Below are 17,229 nucleotides of genomic sequence, written 5' to 3'. Positions count from 1 at the left end.
GAACAAGCTCCTAAGCTGAGCCAAACAGAGCAGATCTTCTTCCCACTATGAAAAACAAGTCACGTTTCAAAATGTGTCACTGCTAATGCCATCGTCTGGGCCAGATCCAGCCCTGGGTTAAGTGATTTAACAGAGGTTTGTATTTGGGCCATGGCTTATTTGTTCTCATAAACATAAACATACATAATAAGGTTGCAATTCAATCAAGGTCTTCAGTGACGGCATAGGGGGTTTTAAAAAATCCTTTAATGCAGACTAATGCTTATCTTCTGCTTTTGTTTTGGTGGGTGATTTTTATTTTATTTTTGATACTTGCAAAGAGGCATATGGCTTAAACCTGACCCATGTGCTTTAGCAGTATATAATCCACTGTTTGATAACTGGCCAACACATAGCAACCGTGATAGTCAAATCCAGCACAGATTTCACAGACACAATAGCATTTCTGAAGCTCAGTTGCCCCTGCAAGGATCATGGGGCTGCACCAATGGATTTTCCAAAAATCATAATGTAATGAAAAACGTATCTAAAGCAAAATATACACAGGACAATGGTATATATTCCGATAGTGAAATTACATTTGGTCACAGAACATCTCTTTAAAGAAGCTGAACTGTGGCCACCCCCTTGCAATGCATTAAGACAGTCTGGGACTTTTTTTCAGCTACAGAGTGGAGCTGCATTATAAGCAGGCTTTGTGGTGCTTGAGCCCTAATTTCTTAGTCACTCATTATTGTTGGTTATGGAAATTCACCATCTTCCCTCAAACCCTGAGAGCAAAGTCACTTTTCCCCCTCACTCATTCTTCCACACACTTTTAGAGCTCTGCTCTTGTAGCCTTTATTTTCCACTTGGCATTTGTAAGCCAAAATACAGATGAGTGGGAAAGAGCCTTAGTACCACTAATAAATATCATAGGAGGCCTAATTAAGTCCTTGGTAGCACACATGCAACTCCATTGATCAAATTTGGCCTGAAATCACTAAGATCTAGTAGACACATGACCCTACAATACCATTTTTAGTGATTTTTGTAGAGCAGAAGTGCACATTAACTTCTCTCCTCTCAGCTAGACATACTGGGAAATTTTCATTGTTCTCACATGTCTTGTTTTGCCAGTAGAAGTGTTGGGGTTCAAGAAAGCCTTTCCCTAGGCTCATTTTTAAGCAGGAGGAGGCCTGAACTAGTGCTGCAGTTGAGGGATGGCATTTACATGATTTGACAGCATCAGAAGGCACTAATTTGTTAATGGTCATCTAACCTGAGAGATGTTTTAGTTCAGAGTCCAACGGAATATACCAAATCATCTGCAAATGACCTCTAGAGAATAAACATAACAGCCTGCTAGTTGAAATAACAATGGTTACAAAGTTCTGTAAGCCCTATGTTCTTTACTATCTTCCTTTCCAGAGAAAAGCTAATGTTGTAGTATAGCCCTTAGGCAAGCCTATGCTACCCGGCTTCAAACACATTACAACCAATACTCCCACTAAAGTCAGTTGACTCCTGTGCTCTTTCTAACCTTCACTATGCTAAAGCCATAATTCATGCTATTGAAAAGCTTTCTGTTTCCATTACAGCCCTCAGATACCTGCCCTTCCCCCAGGCACTCAATAGGTACAGTCATACTCACCCAGTGCTGAGTTTTATACTTGACTGCTTGCTTGACCCAGGTGAACTAGCTCCTTAAATTAAATGCAGCCCCTGCTAATTTACCCAGCACTCAGAATCTAGTTTCACTAGCCTCATCACAATCTTGGTTTATAGGCTTCAATTACATTATAACTTACTCTTCTCCATGTGCGTCCACTCTATGTTTCTGCCGTCTGTATGAGTACTCAGATGTTGGCTCAGATTCTTGGGAGCTAGGCACATAAATACTTTTGAGGAACGGAACCCTTCTCCATGACTGGGGAACAGGGTAATTGTCACTCTCAGCAACATGCAATTTGTTATCCCTTAACTTGTGGGGCTGGTAATGGCTCGATGACTCAGAAAAAGCAGTGTTTCCCTAGTTTTAAGTTTATACCCATTAATGTAAATGCAAGAAGGAAAGAAACAATTGAAAGTGAGAGCAAATAGAAGCCTTCCACATGGGGAGATAGCGAGAAACCAGTTTTGCACTTGTGTATTAGTGCTCAAGAGCCAGAAAGTAAAACAAACAGCCATTTAAAATTTGCAATTTACCTAAGCTAAATAAACATATTTACCTGCATATTTGCAATAATGCTTTATATACTGCCCTATATTTACTGTAGGTAATGTCCTTAATGCTGCAAATCCCACAGGCATAGGCACCATCTCCGTGGGTGCTCCAGGACTAGAGCACCCATGGAAAAAAATTAGCGGGTGCTCAGCAGCCACCGGCAGCCAGCAACCCCCTTCCCCCAGTGCCTCCCATCCGCCGGCAGCCCCGCAGATCAACTCTCCCCCCCGCCCCCCCGGCTCCTAGCACCTACCACCTGCTGCAATCAACTGTTTCGCGGTGTGTAGGAGGCACTGGGGGTGCGGGGGGGAGGAGCGGGGATGGGGTGCACTTAGGGGAGGGGGCAGAACTGGGCAGGAAGAGGCAGGGAAGAGATAAGACAGGAAAAGGTGGAGTGGGGACTTGGGGGAAGGAGTGGAGTGGAGGTGAGGCTTGGGGCAGAGCAGGGGTGGGAAGAGGTGGGATGGTGTGGGGGCTTGGGGGAAGGTGTTGGGTGGGGGCGGGGCTTGGGGTGAGCATCTCCCAGGCCCAGAGGAAGCCAGAGCCTATGCCCACAGGTTCTAGAGTCCAGGTTCCAGTTGGGGTTAGAGTTTGGGTCCATCTCTTCTTATATGTTAGAGCTGGACAAAAAATAGAATTTCCACCCCATAGGAAATGATGAGATTTTGAAATTTGGTTTTGTCTCAAATTGGGACAAAATGTCAAAATTTTTCACAAAATGAAATATTCCAAAAGATTTTTTCACCTTATCGAAACATTTTGTTTGAATTTATTGTTTCAATTTCAATATAATGTAATACAATATTATACTGTCATGGAAAAAGTCACCCATGCATTGATTTTAGTTCACAGACTCAAGCCTGAGGCTAGTTTATTGCAATACATACCAACGCGTTGGGATGACAGTCCGAAAACTGTCATACCCAGCAGCAGCTTGCAGGCTGCTTTATTCTGTCAAACCGCAAGCATATTACAAATAATACGTCATTTATGCGAAAATAAGAGTAGGGGTCTGTTCCTTTTTCCCGGTAGCTTCCTCATTATTTACGAGAATTGGGTGCCTATTGGGTGGAGGGTTCCTTGATGGTTTTGACATGGGTGGTACTTGGCACCAGTTGGGGTGTTGTTCTTGTCAGGGTACATATTGTTTTCCGGTGGGGGAAGGAGGGGAGGCATAGAGGTTTATTACAGGACGCCCAAAGATGATATATGATTGGCTGGTGGCAGGTAGCTGGAACAATAGGAGGAGTTGGCCTTTACTAGAAGCAATTTCTTCATATAAGCCATTACTATGTTTCATCAATGAGCAGTTATCATGTTTTTCCATCAACCAGCGGTTATCACATTGCTAAGGCCTTTCGTATGGCTTCCTTCCCCTCCCTCCTCTGGTCATGACCCCTGACCGTATTTGGCAAGGGATTGCACAGCCTAGTTTAGTTCAGGTTCTGGCCTGTACTGCCTTACGTAAAGGCTGTCTGTGTAGTCAGCTTCTGTCAGAGGGCCTGAATTTGAGCCTTCGGTGTTACTTTGGTTGTCATTAAGAAGGCTACCTAGTTCTTTTTCCCCACAATACAAATTGACATGTTAAAGTCATAACAAAACAAAATATTTTGATAATTTCACATTAAAAATGTTGACAAAATCAATATGTTCTCAAGAAGCATTTTGATTTTATCAAATCAATATTTTCTGATAGAAAAATGATTTGACCAGCTCTACTATATATCCATGTAACCACATTTTGCATAGGATTTTGAGTCCTATGCCTCTCTAGACACTCTGGAAAAGAGCTCTCACATGCTAGGACTCCTTACTTTCCCTTCCAGAAGAATTCTTTATTGGGGGACTCCCTTCTCAGATACAGGGTCTTAACATTCATTTGACAAATACATTATTATGATAAAAAAATCCATCCTGGACATAAAATTTGCCTGTTCAGTGCTTATATACTGGAGTGATGAGTGTTATAGAACAAAGTTAGATACACAGGTGATTACTGGTGCTCATCATTTATATACTGCTGGACACATCTATAGCATTTAAAAACAAACAACCCTTTGCAGGCTCTTTTCTAAGAGGTTCTGTTATTGCATATTAGGTTTCCCTGGGTCATATCACTGTCAGGATGTTAAATACCACATCAAATAGCAAAAAGCTGAAGTGTCCAGGGAAGCAAAGCATTTCCAAATCATATTCACGGTAGTTTATGGTCTTCTTAATGTAAATTCATGGCAGAGAGTTGAAAATTGAAACTCTAATAAAAGTAGGTCATTAGGTTGCAAATAATATGAACCATTGAATACATTCACGATTATCCCATTCAAAGCAAAATAGAATTCTTTCTGAACACAAGGTCACTGTATGAAGAACTCACAGTGACCTAAAATCAGTTAATAAAAAACATTTTTAAAAAGGGAAATGTGATTTTGATTTTACAAAATAATGCATTTATTTTACAGTGCTGGGCTCAGTCATGCTGCTGAAGTTGGAATAACATATAGCAGAATTGTTGCATTTCTCAATGTCTTGTGGTAGGCTTTTTCTTTGATTTATAGGACTGCAAGCTGCTTTTCAGACTCTTACTAAGTCTCCTTTTAGAAAAGTTTTAACAGAATAGCAGTGTTTAGCTTTTTTTAAAATGAATATCCCAAAGCAAACTCATAGTTTAAGGCTAGACTGAGCCTTTATCGAAGCCTCACGTATGAGGCAGCATATTCCTCTCCAGACTGCTCCTTACTATATTAGAGCAGGTCAGTGAAATTGAAACTTTGCACAAAAATTCCCATTTTTTGTTGGAAAGTAAAAACAAAAAAGTTCGTATAATTTTTTGAAAGTTTTCATTTTCTTTTTTGTGGGAAAAATTCCACTTTTTAATTTTTTTTCTTCCTTTTTCTAACTCAGAAGAGAGGGGAAAATGGTTTCCCCCACCACCAAAACAAATTTTATTATCAAATAATGAAAAAAGCATTATAATTTTAACAGAGTGACAAAAATGTTTCTTTTGTGTTTTTTTTTCAAATAGTTTTACTCACTATTTATTATTTAAAATCATAGATGAGGATATTTGAAGTGACCTTGACCTTCTCAATGCTAGATATTCTGGAAACATTTGCCAATAAATTACAATAAGAGAAGATTGTCATGTTGTCATGCTAATGGTAAAAATAATATTTTCCATCTGGCATGATAAAAAATGGATCTCAAAGTGCTTTGCAGTCTTTGCTTTTGTGATAGAGCCAATCACTCACTGAAATGAAACTACCTCTGAGGTGGAAACGCAGCAACAAGTCTGTGTTTGCACACTTGTGCATGAGTTTTCGAAGCATAGTGAAGAATACCCCGTCTAAGAGCAACGAGTGGAAGAAAATAGGCAGGCGGAGTGACTTTTCTACCTCTGTGAAATATTTTGAGATAAAAGTGCTTAGTGTTGTTGATAATAACAAACACCTGAATAGGAATTTAGTGAGGAAATTGATCCTACTGCCTCTACTCTCATGCAAAGTGCTATGGTGGGTCTTTGCTGATCATAAGTAGTTTTGTCTCAGTTTCAAGTCTCATTAAAAATTTCGGTATTGTAGCCGGTACCACCATGCTGGGGCATTCATTCTGTTCTGTACTAGGAAAAGGGCCAGCCTCCTGTTCCTGCACGAACTTGTTGGCTTTCAGGGGATGATATGCCAGAATTGTCTGTTTGAGAGAAGCTATAGAAAGAAGGTGTGCCAGTGTTTGCAAATTTCAAATATTCATCCACATCACCAGCTTTTAGCTAGAGAGGGGCTTGAACCAAAACTCCAAGTGCAAACACCCTGAGAAAATTCTGACCCAAATTTTACAATTAGGGGTCATCTCTAGTTTCCACTGCACTTCCAAATGGAATATGTCACTCACTTTAGACAAATATCTACCCCACACCTAGTGTTTTCTCACCATATAGTCCTGTGAAACCTTGAAGATAAGTTGACAGGAAACTTTAGGCAAGATCAAAAAGAAAAGATCCCCCACATCATTGCAAACTTGAGGGCACTCAGCACCTCAGAGGAGTTCTCGGTAACTAGCAGGATCGAGTCCCACTTTGGTGTCCTATGCTTCACTTGAGGCCTTTGCAATGCATTCAGAAGACAAGCTTTACATATTTTAGGTCTTAAGAGAGTGAAAAGTGTGACTGCAGCATGCATTGACTCTGGAAATTCTAACCAATAAATCTTTTATAAGGCAGAACAATCATTGTTGCTAAAATTTGTTAGCTGTTGTCAAGGCTGTATCCCCACTTTGAACTTTAGGGTACAAATGTAGGGGCCTGCATGAAAACTTCTAAGCTTAACTACCAGCTTAGCTCTGGTCCGCTGCCACCATTTCCCAATTAGATTCCCTCCCTGGGAAGCCCTGAGAAACCTTTCACCAATTCCCTGGTGAATACAGATCCAAACCCCTTGGATCTTAAAACAAGGAGAAATTAACCATACTCCCTCCTTCCTCCCACCAACTCCTGGTGAACACAGATCCAAACCCCTGGGATCTTAAAACAAGGAAAAATCAATCAGGTTCTTAAAAAGAAGGCTTTTAATTAAAGAAAAAGGTAAAAATCATCTCTGTAAAATCAGTATGGAAATTAACCTTACAGGGTAATCAAACTTAAAGAGCTCAGAGGACTCCCCTCTAGTCTTAGGTTCAAAGTACAGCAAACAAAGATAAACACTCTAGTAAAAGGTACAGTTACAAGTTGAGAAAACAAAGGAAAACTAAGACGCCTTGCCTGGCTATTTACTTACAAGTTTGAAATAGGAGAGACTTGTTTAGAAAGATGTGGAGAACCTGGATTGATGTCTGGTCCCTCTCAGTCCCGAGAGCGAACACACTCACAAAACAAAGAACACAAACAAAAACCTTCCCCCCCCCCCCCTCCCAAGATTTGAAAGTATCTTGTCCCCTTATTGGTCCTTTAGGTCAGATACCAGCCAGGTTACCTGAGCTTCTTAACCTTTTACAGGGAAAAGGATTTTGGAGTCTCTGGCCAGGAGGGATTTTATAGTACTGTACACAGGACAGCTGTTACCCTTCCCTTTATAGTTATGACAGCTGTAAATAGCTGTTGAAAGTGGTGGTGCTAGATGACAATTGGCATGTAATAAAATAGGGTCACAAAGGATAATGATCTAAACCAGAGATGGGCAAACTACGGCCTGCAGGCCACATTCGGCCCGCGGGACCCTTCTGCCTGGCCCCTGAGTTCCTGCCCCGGGAGGCTCGCCCCCAGCCCTTCCCCTGCTGTTCCCCCCCCCACCTCCCCAGCCTCAGTTCGCCCCGTCACCAGCGCAATGCTCTGGGTGGCGGGGTTGTGAACTCATGGGCAGCGCAGCTGCAGAGCCGCGGCCTGACCTCGTGCTCTGTGCTGCGCGGTGGCGTGGATAGCTCCAGCTAGGCGCCTGTCCTGGTGCTCTGGGCAGTGCGGCTGTAGTGCCGCCAGCCACCAGTGCTCCAGGCAGCGCGGTAAGGGGGCAGGGAGCAGGGGGGGTGGGGGCTAGAGGGCAGGGGAGTTCAGGGTGGTGGTCGGGGGTGGGGGTGTGGATAGGGGTTGGGGCGGTCAGAGGGCAGGGAACGGGGGGTTGAATGGGGGCAGGGGTCCCGGGGGCCGGTCAGGGGACAGGGAGAAGGGGTGGTTGGATGGGGCAGGGGTCCTGGGGGGGCAGTCAGGAATGAGAGGAGGAGTTGGATAGGGTGGTGGGAGGCAGTCAGGGGCGGGGGTTCTGGGGGCGGTGAGGGGACAGGGAGCGGAGGGGTGGATGGGGCTGGGGTCCCAGGGGGAGGGGCTGTCAAGGAACGGGGGGTTGGATGGGGCAGGAGTCCTGGGGCGGCTGTCAGGGGGCAAGAAGCGCGGGGGGTGGGGGGCTGGGCACAGCCTCCCCTAACCGGCCCTCCATACAATTTCTGAAACCCGATGTGGCCCTCAGGCCAAAAAGTTTGCCCACCCCTGATCTAAACACTTAAATTTTTAACATTGCTGTTAGCCACGAGATTTTTATCCACAGGTCAGAGAGAGAAAATATTGCTCCAGTGTTTTCAGTGTGCTGCATACAGTACACCACATCTCAGTACAAAATATAGATTGTGTAGCACATGATAAAATCATGAGTCAAGTGCAGTGTTCAACTTTTGTAATCTTTCTGTGGTTACTTGGGAACCAAACATCTGTTCTCTCTATGAATCATGGCATTTGCATTGACATGGACTGATGACTAACTGGCTGAGTTATTTGTTTATATCATTTCTGGGGCTCCATTTCTACCTTGTAAATGATATTTGGCCTTCCAAAGTGACCTCGGACTTAATGCCTATACAAATTCTACTCTCACGCCAGTGTATGGAACTTCTATGGAAATCAGTGGAAGATGCACAAATCTAACTGAGGGCAGAACTTGACCCATGATGATGATCTGCCCTCCTTATATTGAGTAGGAGTACCTGTACTACATGAGTAGGCCTATTGATTTCAATGGGCCTCTCAGTGTGTAAGGTACCACTCACTGTGAGCATGAGTGGCAGAATGAGGGCTATAATGAACAAAGAATTGACTTTTTAAAATGTTGGATAAATAAAAGGCATTTTTGGCTCAGTTCTTTCCTGTGCCTGAGCTGTGCCCAGCACAGAAGAGTTGGGGGCCTGAGGGAGCCAGTTGCAGCTCTCTGATTTGGCGCCGCCTGACCTGGCATTAGTTAGAGTGGTGGAAGGGACTTTACACCAGTGGAGCATAGGTATGGCTAGGGTGACCAGATGTCCCGATTTTATAGGGACAGTCCCGATTTTTGGGTCTTTTTCTTATATAGACTCCCATTACCCCCCACCCCCCGTCCCGATTTTTCACACTTGCTGTCTGGTCACCCTAGGTATGGCAATGCTCTGCTCCACCATGATCCCCCACTTTGGCATTTCACATGCCTCCCTGACACATTTCCTGTGCTGGCTGTGCTAGCTTTACCTACCACAGAAAGTCTCCACAAGGATCCAGGCACTTAGCATCACTCAGACAGTGCAAAATGGCCAGAGCAGAAAGGGGAATCTGCCTCACTGTCAGTGGCTCCGGCACTGTACTAACTTTTGCATGTGGTGTAAGCATATCCTATGTAGACCTAGCTTTTAATTTGAATATTTTTAGGGCTACATTCTGTCTTGTCTTGCACAGATGCCCTCTAGCATAGCCATTTGGAAGCTGGGCAGGATGTTGCTACTTATTCTCTGAGCACAAACGCAACATAGCTAGTGTGCAACTTCCTCCCAGACAGTTAAATAGAGCCTCACATCCTCCAAGAGAGATCATGTGCTGCAGCTGTCTCCACTGTGAGGATCACTGCTCAGCATGTTTCTCTTTGTGATCATTCATCTGGATCCGCCCTGCACACTGAGAGCCCTGCTGCTTGGGCACTGCACATCACAGGGCACCATAGACAGAGCTTAGGCCTTTCCCCCCTTCCCCACTGAGGGTGCCACAGCACTTTAGCTGTTGTGTATTTGGCCATGTTTGTATGTTTCCTTGACAATACCAGACTACCACCTCAGCTGAACTGGTTGTGCCTTTTGGGACTCAAACTCTACAAAGGCTGGGATGTTCCCAATCTTGCTATGAGAATCAGAGTCGCCAGACACATGTGACAGTGGTACTTTTAAAGCTCAACTGTTTTCTCCCACTTCTGGCACCTGGTACTATTGCTGCTTACCTGGTACTCATTTTTCTTCTAGTGCCAACAATATGCCTAAGCAGGTAGAAGTGCGAATGCATGAAAGCCACCTGAGCCCTGTGGAGCCAAGGCCCAAGAATGTATGCCTGCGGTTCTGCCAATCACTCAGAAAAAACCTGCTCCTGTCTCTTACTGTATTTGGTAAGATATACTCTGCTTGTATGCATCCTATGTTTCTTTGTGTTTGTCCATCTTACACCACAGACTGTGCCTGTGTTCAGCAATGGCAAACTTGTAGGCAATCTCAGCTGGGCAGCCAAGGAATGAATGGGCAACGGAGACTGAACTTACCCTTTCCCCCAGTAAGCATGGTTCTGTTAGTTCAGGGAAAAGGCACATGGATGGAATAGCATGGAGAAATCCTGCAGAGCTGATGTCCATTCTGCAAGTGTTTTGTGGATGTAATAGGACTTAAATAATGTCTTTCATCACCACTAAAGAAAATTGAGATTTTTTTCTTTTTTCAATCTCTTTGAAAATATAAAAACAAACCCTTTACCTGATCCTTTACACTTTCCTCCACTCAGCCTGTCTGAGACTCAAGCTTTATCTCCTATGTCTCCCTTGCCACAGACATTGGGTTCAGTGCCCTAGTTTGAAATAGTGCTTTCTGGTTTTAGTACCCTCCAAATATGGATCAGTTTGACATCTTTTTGTGGTTCACTGGCCCCATGTCCACTCCTTTTTTCCAAATGCAGTGAATTCACAGACCCAGTCCATTTTGCCATAGCTTAAATGACCAACTGCAGCTTTAGTTCAAAAGTAGTACAACTTTTAACCTTCCCATAGCTAAAATTGGACAAGAAGTTTGAGCTTGGACCAGTCCCTCAAAGATGCCTGATTCACTCCCAAGAGGATCACAACGATAAAATAAATTTATTTTTCATTGAACCAACCTGATATCACCATAGAACCATAAGTTATTCCAACAATACTTTCAAAGCACAATTCAGATTGTCTTGTGGTATCTTATTACAACGGAGATTGTACACGGGGCCTGAGATCAGAAAGACAGAGACAGCTGAGATGAAAACACGCAGTAACAGTGCAAAGGGAAATTCAAGTATTTTAAAGATGTAAATGCTGTGCTTAGATTGTAAGCTATTTGGGGTAGGGACTGTCTTTTTGTTCTGTGTTTACATAGCACCTAGAAAAAATGGAGTGCTGGTCCCTGACTAGGGCTCCAAGATAATATTGCAATACAAATAAATAATAGTAATAACTAATCAAAGGAATTGTTTAGGATGATCTAAAATAGTGAGACTAAGCACAATGGGATGAAATTCAGCAATCAAAGGTTTAGGCTGTATATTGAAAAATGTTATCTAACAGTGACATGTACAGGATTACAGAAGTCTCTTAAGGGGAATAGTGGCAGCCCCATTGCCTTAGCAATTTTAGATTGGAATAGATGAAAAGGTGTACTGTATTGTACTCCGCTGTAGGGAACAATCCTGACAGGGGGTAATATATTAGGTTCTTTTCTGCTCTGTTGTGTGTTTGTGAACTAGATACTAATAGCAATCCATTCAGAGAACTCAATGTTAGTATTAAATATATTGGTAACAAAATGTTGAATGTATATCCATCACTAAATTTTTCTAGTTTTCCCATCAGATCTATCCCTGAGCTGTGATATTGTTTGCCAATTCTTCTGTAGGAAGAGAGCTCAAAGCAAAATATATGCTTGGTAAGACTAATACCATTGGGGTTTAGAAATGGCGCTGTTCTAGCGGTGAAAGCAGAGGAGTGGTACTCAGGACTGATGGGTTCTATTTCTGACTCTTCTACTGATTGTATTTGGCTTTGACTGTCAGTATAGTCTGGAGTAATTCACTTCACCTCTCTGTGCCTCAGTTCAGCCATCTGCACAGTGATTATACTAATTACACTTACCTTCCTCTGAGGGCATTGTAAGGCTTAATTAATATTTGCAAATTACTGTGGGATTGTCAGATAAAAGATAACACTGGACAGAATGTAGTAGGATCATTCTGAAACCATTTTCCTTCAAGATTGTTCTTTTGTGTGTTGAATAAAGATTCAAGTTTCCACTACTCCATGCTGATAAGGCCTCAACTGGAGTATTGTGTCCAGTTCTGGGCACCATGTTTCAGGAAAGATGTGGACAAATTGAAGAAAGTCCAGAGAAGAACAACAAAAATGATTAAAAGTCTAGAAAACATGACCTGTGAGGGAAGATTGAAAAAACTGGATTGGTTTAGTCTGGAAAAGAGAAGACTGAGGGGGGACATGGTAACAATTTTCAAGTACATAAAATATTGTTACAAGAAGGAGGGTGAAAAATTGTTCTAGTTAACCTCTGAGGATAAGACAAGAAGCAATAGACTTAAATTGCAGCAAGGGAGGTTTAGGTTGGACATTAGGAAAAACTTCCTGTCAGGGTAGTTAAGCACTGGAATAAATTGCCTTGGGAGGTTCTGGAATCTCTGTCACTGGAGGTTTTTAAGAACAGTTAGACGTACACCTGTCATGAATGGCCTCGTTATTACATAGTCCTTCCTTGAGTGCAGGGGACTGGACTAGATGACCTGTTGAGGTCCCTTCCAGTACTACACTTCTATGACTCTATGATTCCTTTCCCCACCCTTCCTTTTTAATTTTCCTTTCAGGTGTCATCATGGGTGCATTGTGTGGGGGTCTTCTTCGCCTGGCAACTCCTATTGATCCTGACATCATCATGTTAATAGCCTTCCCAGGAGATATCCTTATGAGGATGTTAAAAATGTTGATCCTACCTTTAATTATATCCAGTTTAATCACAGGTGAGCTCTATTAGCAACAAATGCTTTAAAATGCTAGCTAAAGACACTACATGGTTCATCTTTAGTGAGATGGGAAGAATAATTATGTGATGCAGTGAATCTTTTGCAATTAATAATAGCTGATTCATATTTCGTGGGTCAAGTCCATTTCTGGTGTAACTTCATTGATTTCAGTAGTAGATGCTGCTAACCAATTTATGTCCAAATAAGCATGTGCTACTCTCTTGAATGTCACCATTTTCCTAATATACTGTCTTACCCACATCCTAAAGTGGGATTTGTATGAATGGCAGCACAGGTCCGGACAGCATGGATTGCTCAAAGCTGTGTGTCATCCTTGAAATGACCAGCTTCCAGGAAATAAAGGGGAAAAGGAGATCACTACAAAGTTTGCGTTGCCCTAATGAACATGATTAGTGTTTCTCAATAACACCCCTCAATTAAGGATTCAGTTGAATTCAGTCTTCTCCACAGGTAGCAGGAGCTTTAAACTTGTGTTGTTCAGATGGGAGAAAAATTGGAGGTTCTTCAGGGCACCATCTACATTGTGAAGAATTCCTAAGGGAGGAAAAACATCTCAAGATAGTCACTGAAAATGGAAATAACTATAGGCAGAGTCTCCAGATGGTTTGTGATTTGATGAACTATGTAATAACTAGTCCCACTGCATATTTCTTTAAACACAGGACTGTCAGGTTTGGATGCTAAAGCTAGTGGCCGATTGGGCACGAGAGCCATGGTCTATTACATGTCCACTACTATCATTGCTGCTGTGCTAGGGGTGATTCTGGTTTTAGCCATTCACCCAGGAAATCCAAAACTCAAGAAGCAGCTGGGAGAAGGAAAGAAAAATGATGAAGTATCCAGTTTGGATGCTTTCTTGGATCTCATCCGGAACCTGTTCCCTGAAAATCTAGTCCAAGCATGCTTCCAGCAGGTAAATACTCCTATTCCTCACAACATTATTTTTAAATGAGAAGACCTTTTTAGATTCCAAGATATGTGTTCAGAGTTCTGTCTTTCACCTAGTGAGTGGCATTAAATTACTGATGGGGTGAATACAGGACGATAGCTTTGGGCAGGTAAATTAAGAAGGGAAATAGTTTATAACTATTTTCTTTTACTATGTAGTAACTTTGTTACTGATTTCAGTTCTTGAAAAAGGTCAGTTCACTATTAAGTAATCTTTTTAAATCATCTCATTCTTCATGCACAATATTTAAAGCTCTAGAAAGATGCTGGGTTCTGGCTAGTTGATGAGTCATTGAACATTTCACCTCTCAGCTGCTGGTTAAATTTGAATTCAGCCCACGTGCTAAGTGACTGATCTGATGGTTGTCAAATGCCCTCTGTGAAATGTATTGGTGGTTTCAGGACAGTTCCCAGTGATCAGGTGTCCACATCACAAAACCCACTGCCCCATACAGCAAGTTCTGTATGGATAATGGAGCCAAATGGCTGAACTGCCTATAGAGGGCTCCACGAGGTCAGATGTAAGGCATCTTGTGGGGGCAGTGGCTGAGAGGGGAGGAGATTTACACTGCTGTTGCCTATTCTGGAGTTAAATACTTCAGCGTCTAATCACATTTCACCAGCACTAAATTAACACAGTATTGGTAAGAGATAAAAAAAAAAGATTACAAAGAACATATGCTTCCCAGTTCCTCTGTCAGCAGCTTTCTTGTGAGTGAGATGCTTTTTCCTAAAGTTAAATTGTTTGGCAATCATGCATCCTATTTTTGTTGACCCAAACAAGATTTGTTGCCAAATCCATTATTAGATGTTCCTAAATGGTACTACTTGAAATAGAATGTTAACTAGAGCTGTGGCTACAGGTGGGAGGGTTGGGTGAGGAGTAAAGTGAGAATACAGAGAGCGGCAGACTTAAGCTGCCAAAAGGACCCAGAGAGCTTTATTTCTTCCCCACAATCTCACATAAAAACAGAGTTTTAAAAAGAGTATGTTCAGAATATTCCCAAATCAGCATGGGGATAGAGGTCATGTGGCAACATCATGGCTGGCTAAAAACCACAATGTTTTATTTGAAAATTAAGAAGTGTCCTCAAAATAAGTGGGGTTCTGTTTTTCCCTCATTTGCTCCTACTTGTATCATGGAGAGGAAGAGAATTCAGCCCTTGATCTGTAGAAAATGGATCAAATATCCATAGGTAGGGACAGGGAATGAGTGGGAAAGAGAGTGAGGGTAAATTAAGCTGCTAATATCCAACACTTTTCTTGGACCTGTTCAGTGAGCATAGTGTTAATGGCTAGTGTACACAGTTCATCTTGCCACCTATGGCTCAGCTATCACACTGACCCTTTTTTAACATTGCCCCATATGGGCCCAGTCCAAAGCCTACCAAAGTCAATGGACAGACTCCCAGTGACTTCAATGGGCTTTGGATGGGGGCCAAATGAGCTTTTTAGTGTTCCCATATTTTATCTGAACAAATTCCAAAGTAGCCTCCACCAAAGCTTCTGTCATAAAGTCACACCCCTTTTACTATTCAGCTGTAACCCTTCACATATTGGCTTTTTGAGTTGGCCTCTACCTGTTTTCCCTCTTGGTTACCGGGGAGGTTGTGGTCCTTTCCCCTCCTCACCTGGTTTGGGAGGTGTCAAAGGCTGCTTTCCCTTCCTATGGTTATCAGGAATAGCTTAGTGGCCATTCAACATGTCCTGGTGGCCTTGGATGCAAGAAGTATTTTTGCAAAGCTCCAGCCAGGTACTTTAGAATTATTTTGTAATGTTAATGGCAGTGGCACTGAGTTGTAATGATCCACCAGCGAGAGAGATAGTTTCCCTTGCTGCCTGGTAGATGACAGAAAAGGGACTCAGGCTGCATGCAAAGTACAGCTTGGTTGGAGAGTTGAACCTAGCTGAGTTTGGGACTTTTGTGAACCCCTTGAATTATTTTTTTTGGATTTAAAAACAGTTTGATTTGTAAACCTCATTTTCCTGTAATGAAACTCATTATTTCTCTACCCACCCATGCTTAGTTTGTGAGTTTATGTACTTCTAAAAAGTGTTACACCATCTCACTTAAATGTCTGATCTAGAATGATGACTAATGTCCAGATAAGTATTTTTTACTTTCAAGATGCTTATCTGAACCTGCACTTTGAAGTCAGCTCCTCATCACTAGTAATTATGGGTCTGATCCTGGGAAGTGCTGGGGACCTTCAGCTTTCATTGACTCCAATGGGAGTAGTGAGTGCTCAGAATCAGCACCCCCTATTTATTTCTGTAGCTCTACACAGCTTTGACATTACATCTATGTCACATAAAAATCATAGGATGATAAAAGTCCCAAGATAAAAATGAAATCAGATAAAAAACAAATGTTGGCTGGCTTCAGGGCTGCTGAACAGTTTCTCACACATTGTCAGTGTTCTTTTCTAGCTGAGTATTTTTATTTTCTAGATTTAGAGGAGGCACATTTTTAAACAGGAGTAAAATAAGATGTTAAGGCTTTGAATCTGGGCATCATCCACAATATATCCCACATAAGCCCTCCCAACAAGCTGCAGGTACAATTGTAACAGGATAAGGTGCAGAAATGGCTCTGTATCCCTAATACTTTAATGTAATGTAACTTATCCAGCTGTTACGTACCAAGGTTTTTTCTGAGTGCTATCATTAATGAGATCCTACTATCGCTGCATATAGAAATAGCCGATGCTTTTCCAGGTAGCAGTGGTAAGATGTCCATGCCAGGAGGGTCTCTATGTATACCAGTTTTATTTGAACTCTCATAGATAGGAACTTTGAACCAATCTAGAAAGGAACGAGTCACATGATGGGAGGAGATGTGTTAGAAATATCAGAACATGTTTTTGAACTAAACTATCATGGTAGCTTAGATCGGAGGTGCCCTCCCTGGGTAAAAGTCTTTGTTGTGTAGTGTTGTTGATGCAGAATTGCTGCTATCACTCACTCCAAAGGTATGTACAGAATACAGTGCATGAAGCACTTTTTGATCCTTCTGGATGAAAGGGCCTATATGTAAGATGTTATGGATTAACAATTAAGAAGAGGGTGTTTGCTATCCTCATTATGTTGCTGTTTTGGAATAGGATCCCAGGACTTAATTACACTTGGAACTATTATAAACTAACTGATTTTTGGAAGAGGGGTTAGAGGTGTTGGATTGCATGGTCTGATCCTCTAAAAACCGCACTGCCCGGGGTTATTTGGAAAGGGGAGTATTATTTTATTCTCTGATCCCCCGTATGTGTTAAATCAAGTTGTGATTCCATTCCCATCCCATCTTGTAACTCCTTCAGATCCAAACTGTCACTAAGAAAGTGCTGGTGCCCCCACAAACTGAAGAACCACCTAACGTCACTGACTCTGTCTTTGCTCTGATGAACGAGACGATGACCGAAGCACCACCAGAAGCCCAGCTGGTCATTAAAAAGGGGCTGGAGTTTAAAGATGGAATGAATGTCTTAGGTAAAGAAACTTGTTTCCTATTGAAACTTATATTGATAACATACCAGCTCTT

The 17,229-nt window shown here is 42.3% G+C and overlaps 1 protein-coding gene across 9 annotated transcripts in view; it reads left to right on the top strand.

Annotated features, from left to right (window-relative positions):
* Window positions 1–17,229, top strand: part of SLC1A2 (solute carrier family 1 member 2) — a 133,841-nt gene that overhangs the window by 75,921 nt on the left and 40,691 nt on the right. For all 9 annotated transcript variants that reach the window (XM_065592756.1, XM_065592752.1, XM_005304531.4 and 6 more), the window contains 4 exons: window positions 9,938–10,077; window positions 12,570–12,722; window positions 13,409–13,659; window positions 17,009–17,177. In XM_065592756.1, coding sequence (XP_065448828.1) covers window positions 9,938–10,077; window positions 12,570–12,722; window positions 13,409–13,659; window positions 17,009–17,177 — 713 coding nt within the window. The remainder of the gene's footprint in view (window positions 1–9,937; window positions 10,078–12,569; window positions 12,723–13,408; window positions 13,660–17,008; window positions 17,178–17,229) is intronic.

The sequence above is a fragment of the Chrysemys picta genome, chromosome 4, assembly GCF_011386835.1.
Source record: "Chrysemys picta bellii isolate R12L10 chromosome 4, ASM1138683v2, whole genome shotgun sequence".
NCBI classification, from domain to species: Eukaryota; Metazoa; Chordata; order Testudines; family Emydidae; genus Chrysemys; species Chrysemys picta.
Note: the sequence above shows the minus strand (reverse complement) of the source record. Positions and strands in the feature narration are given on the sequence as shown.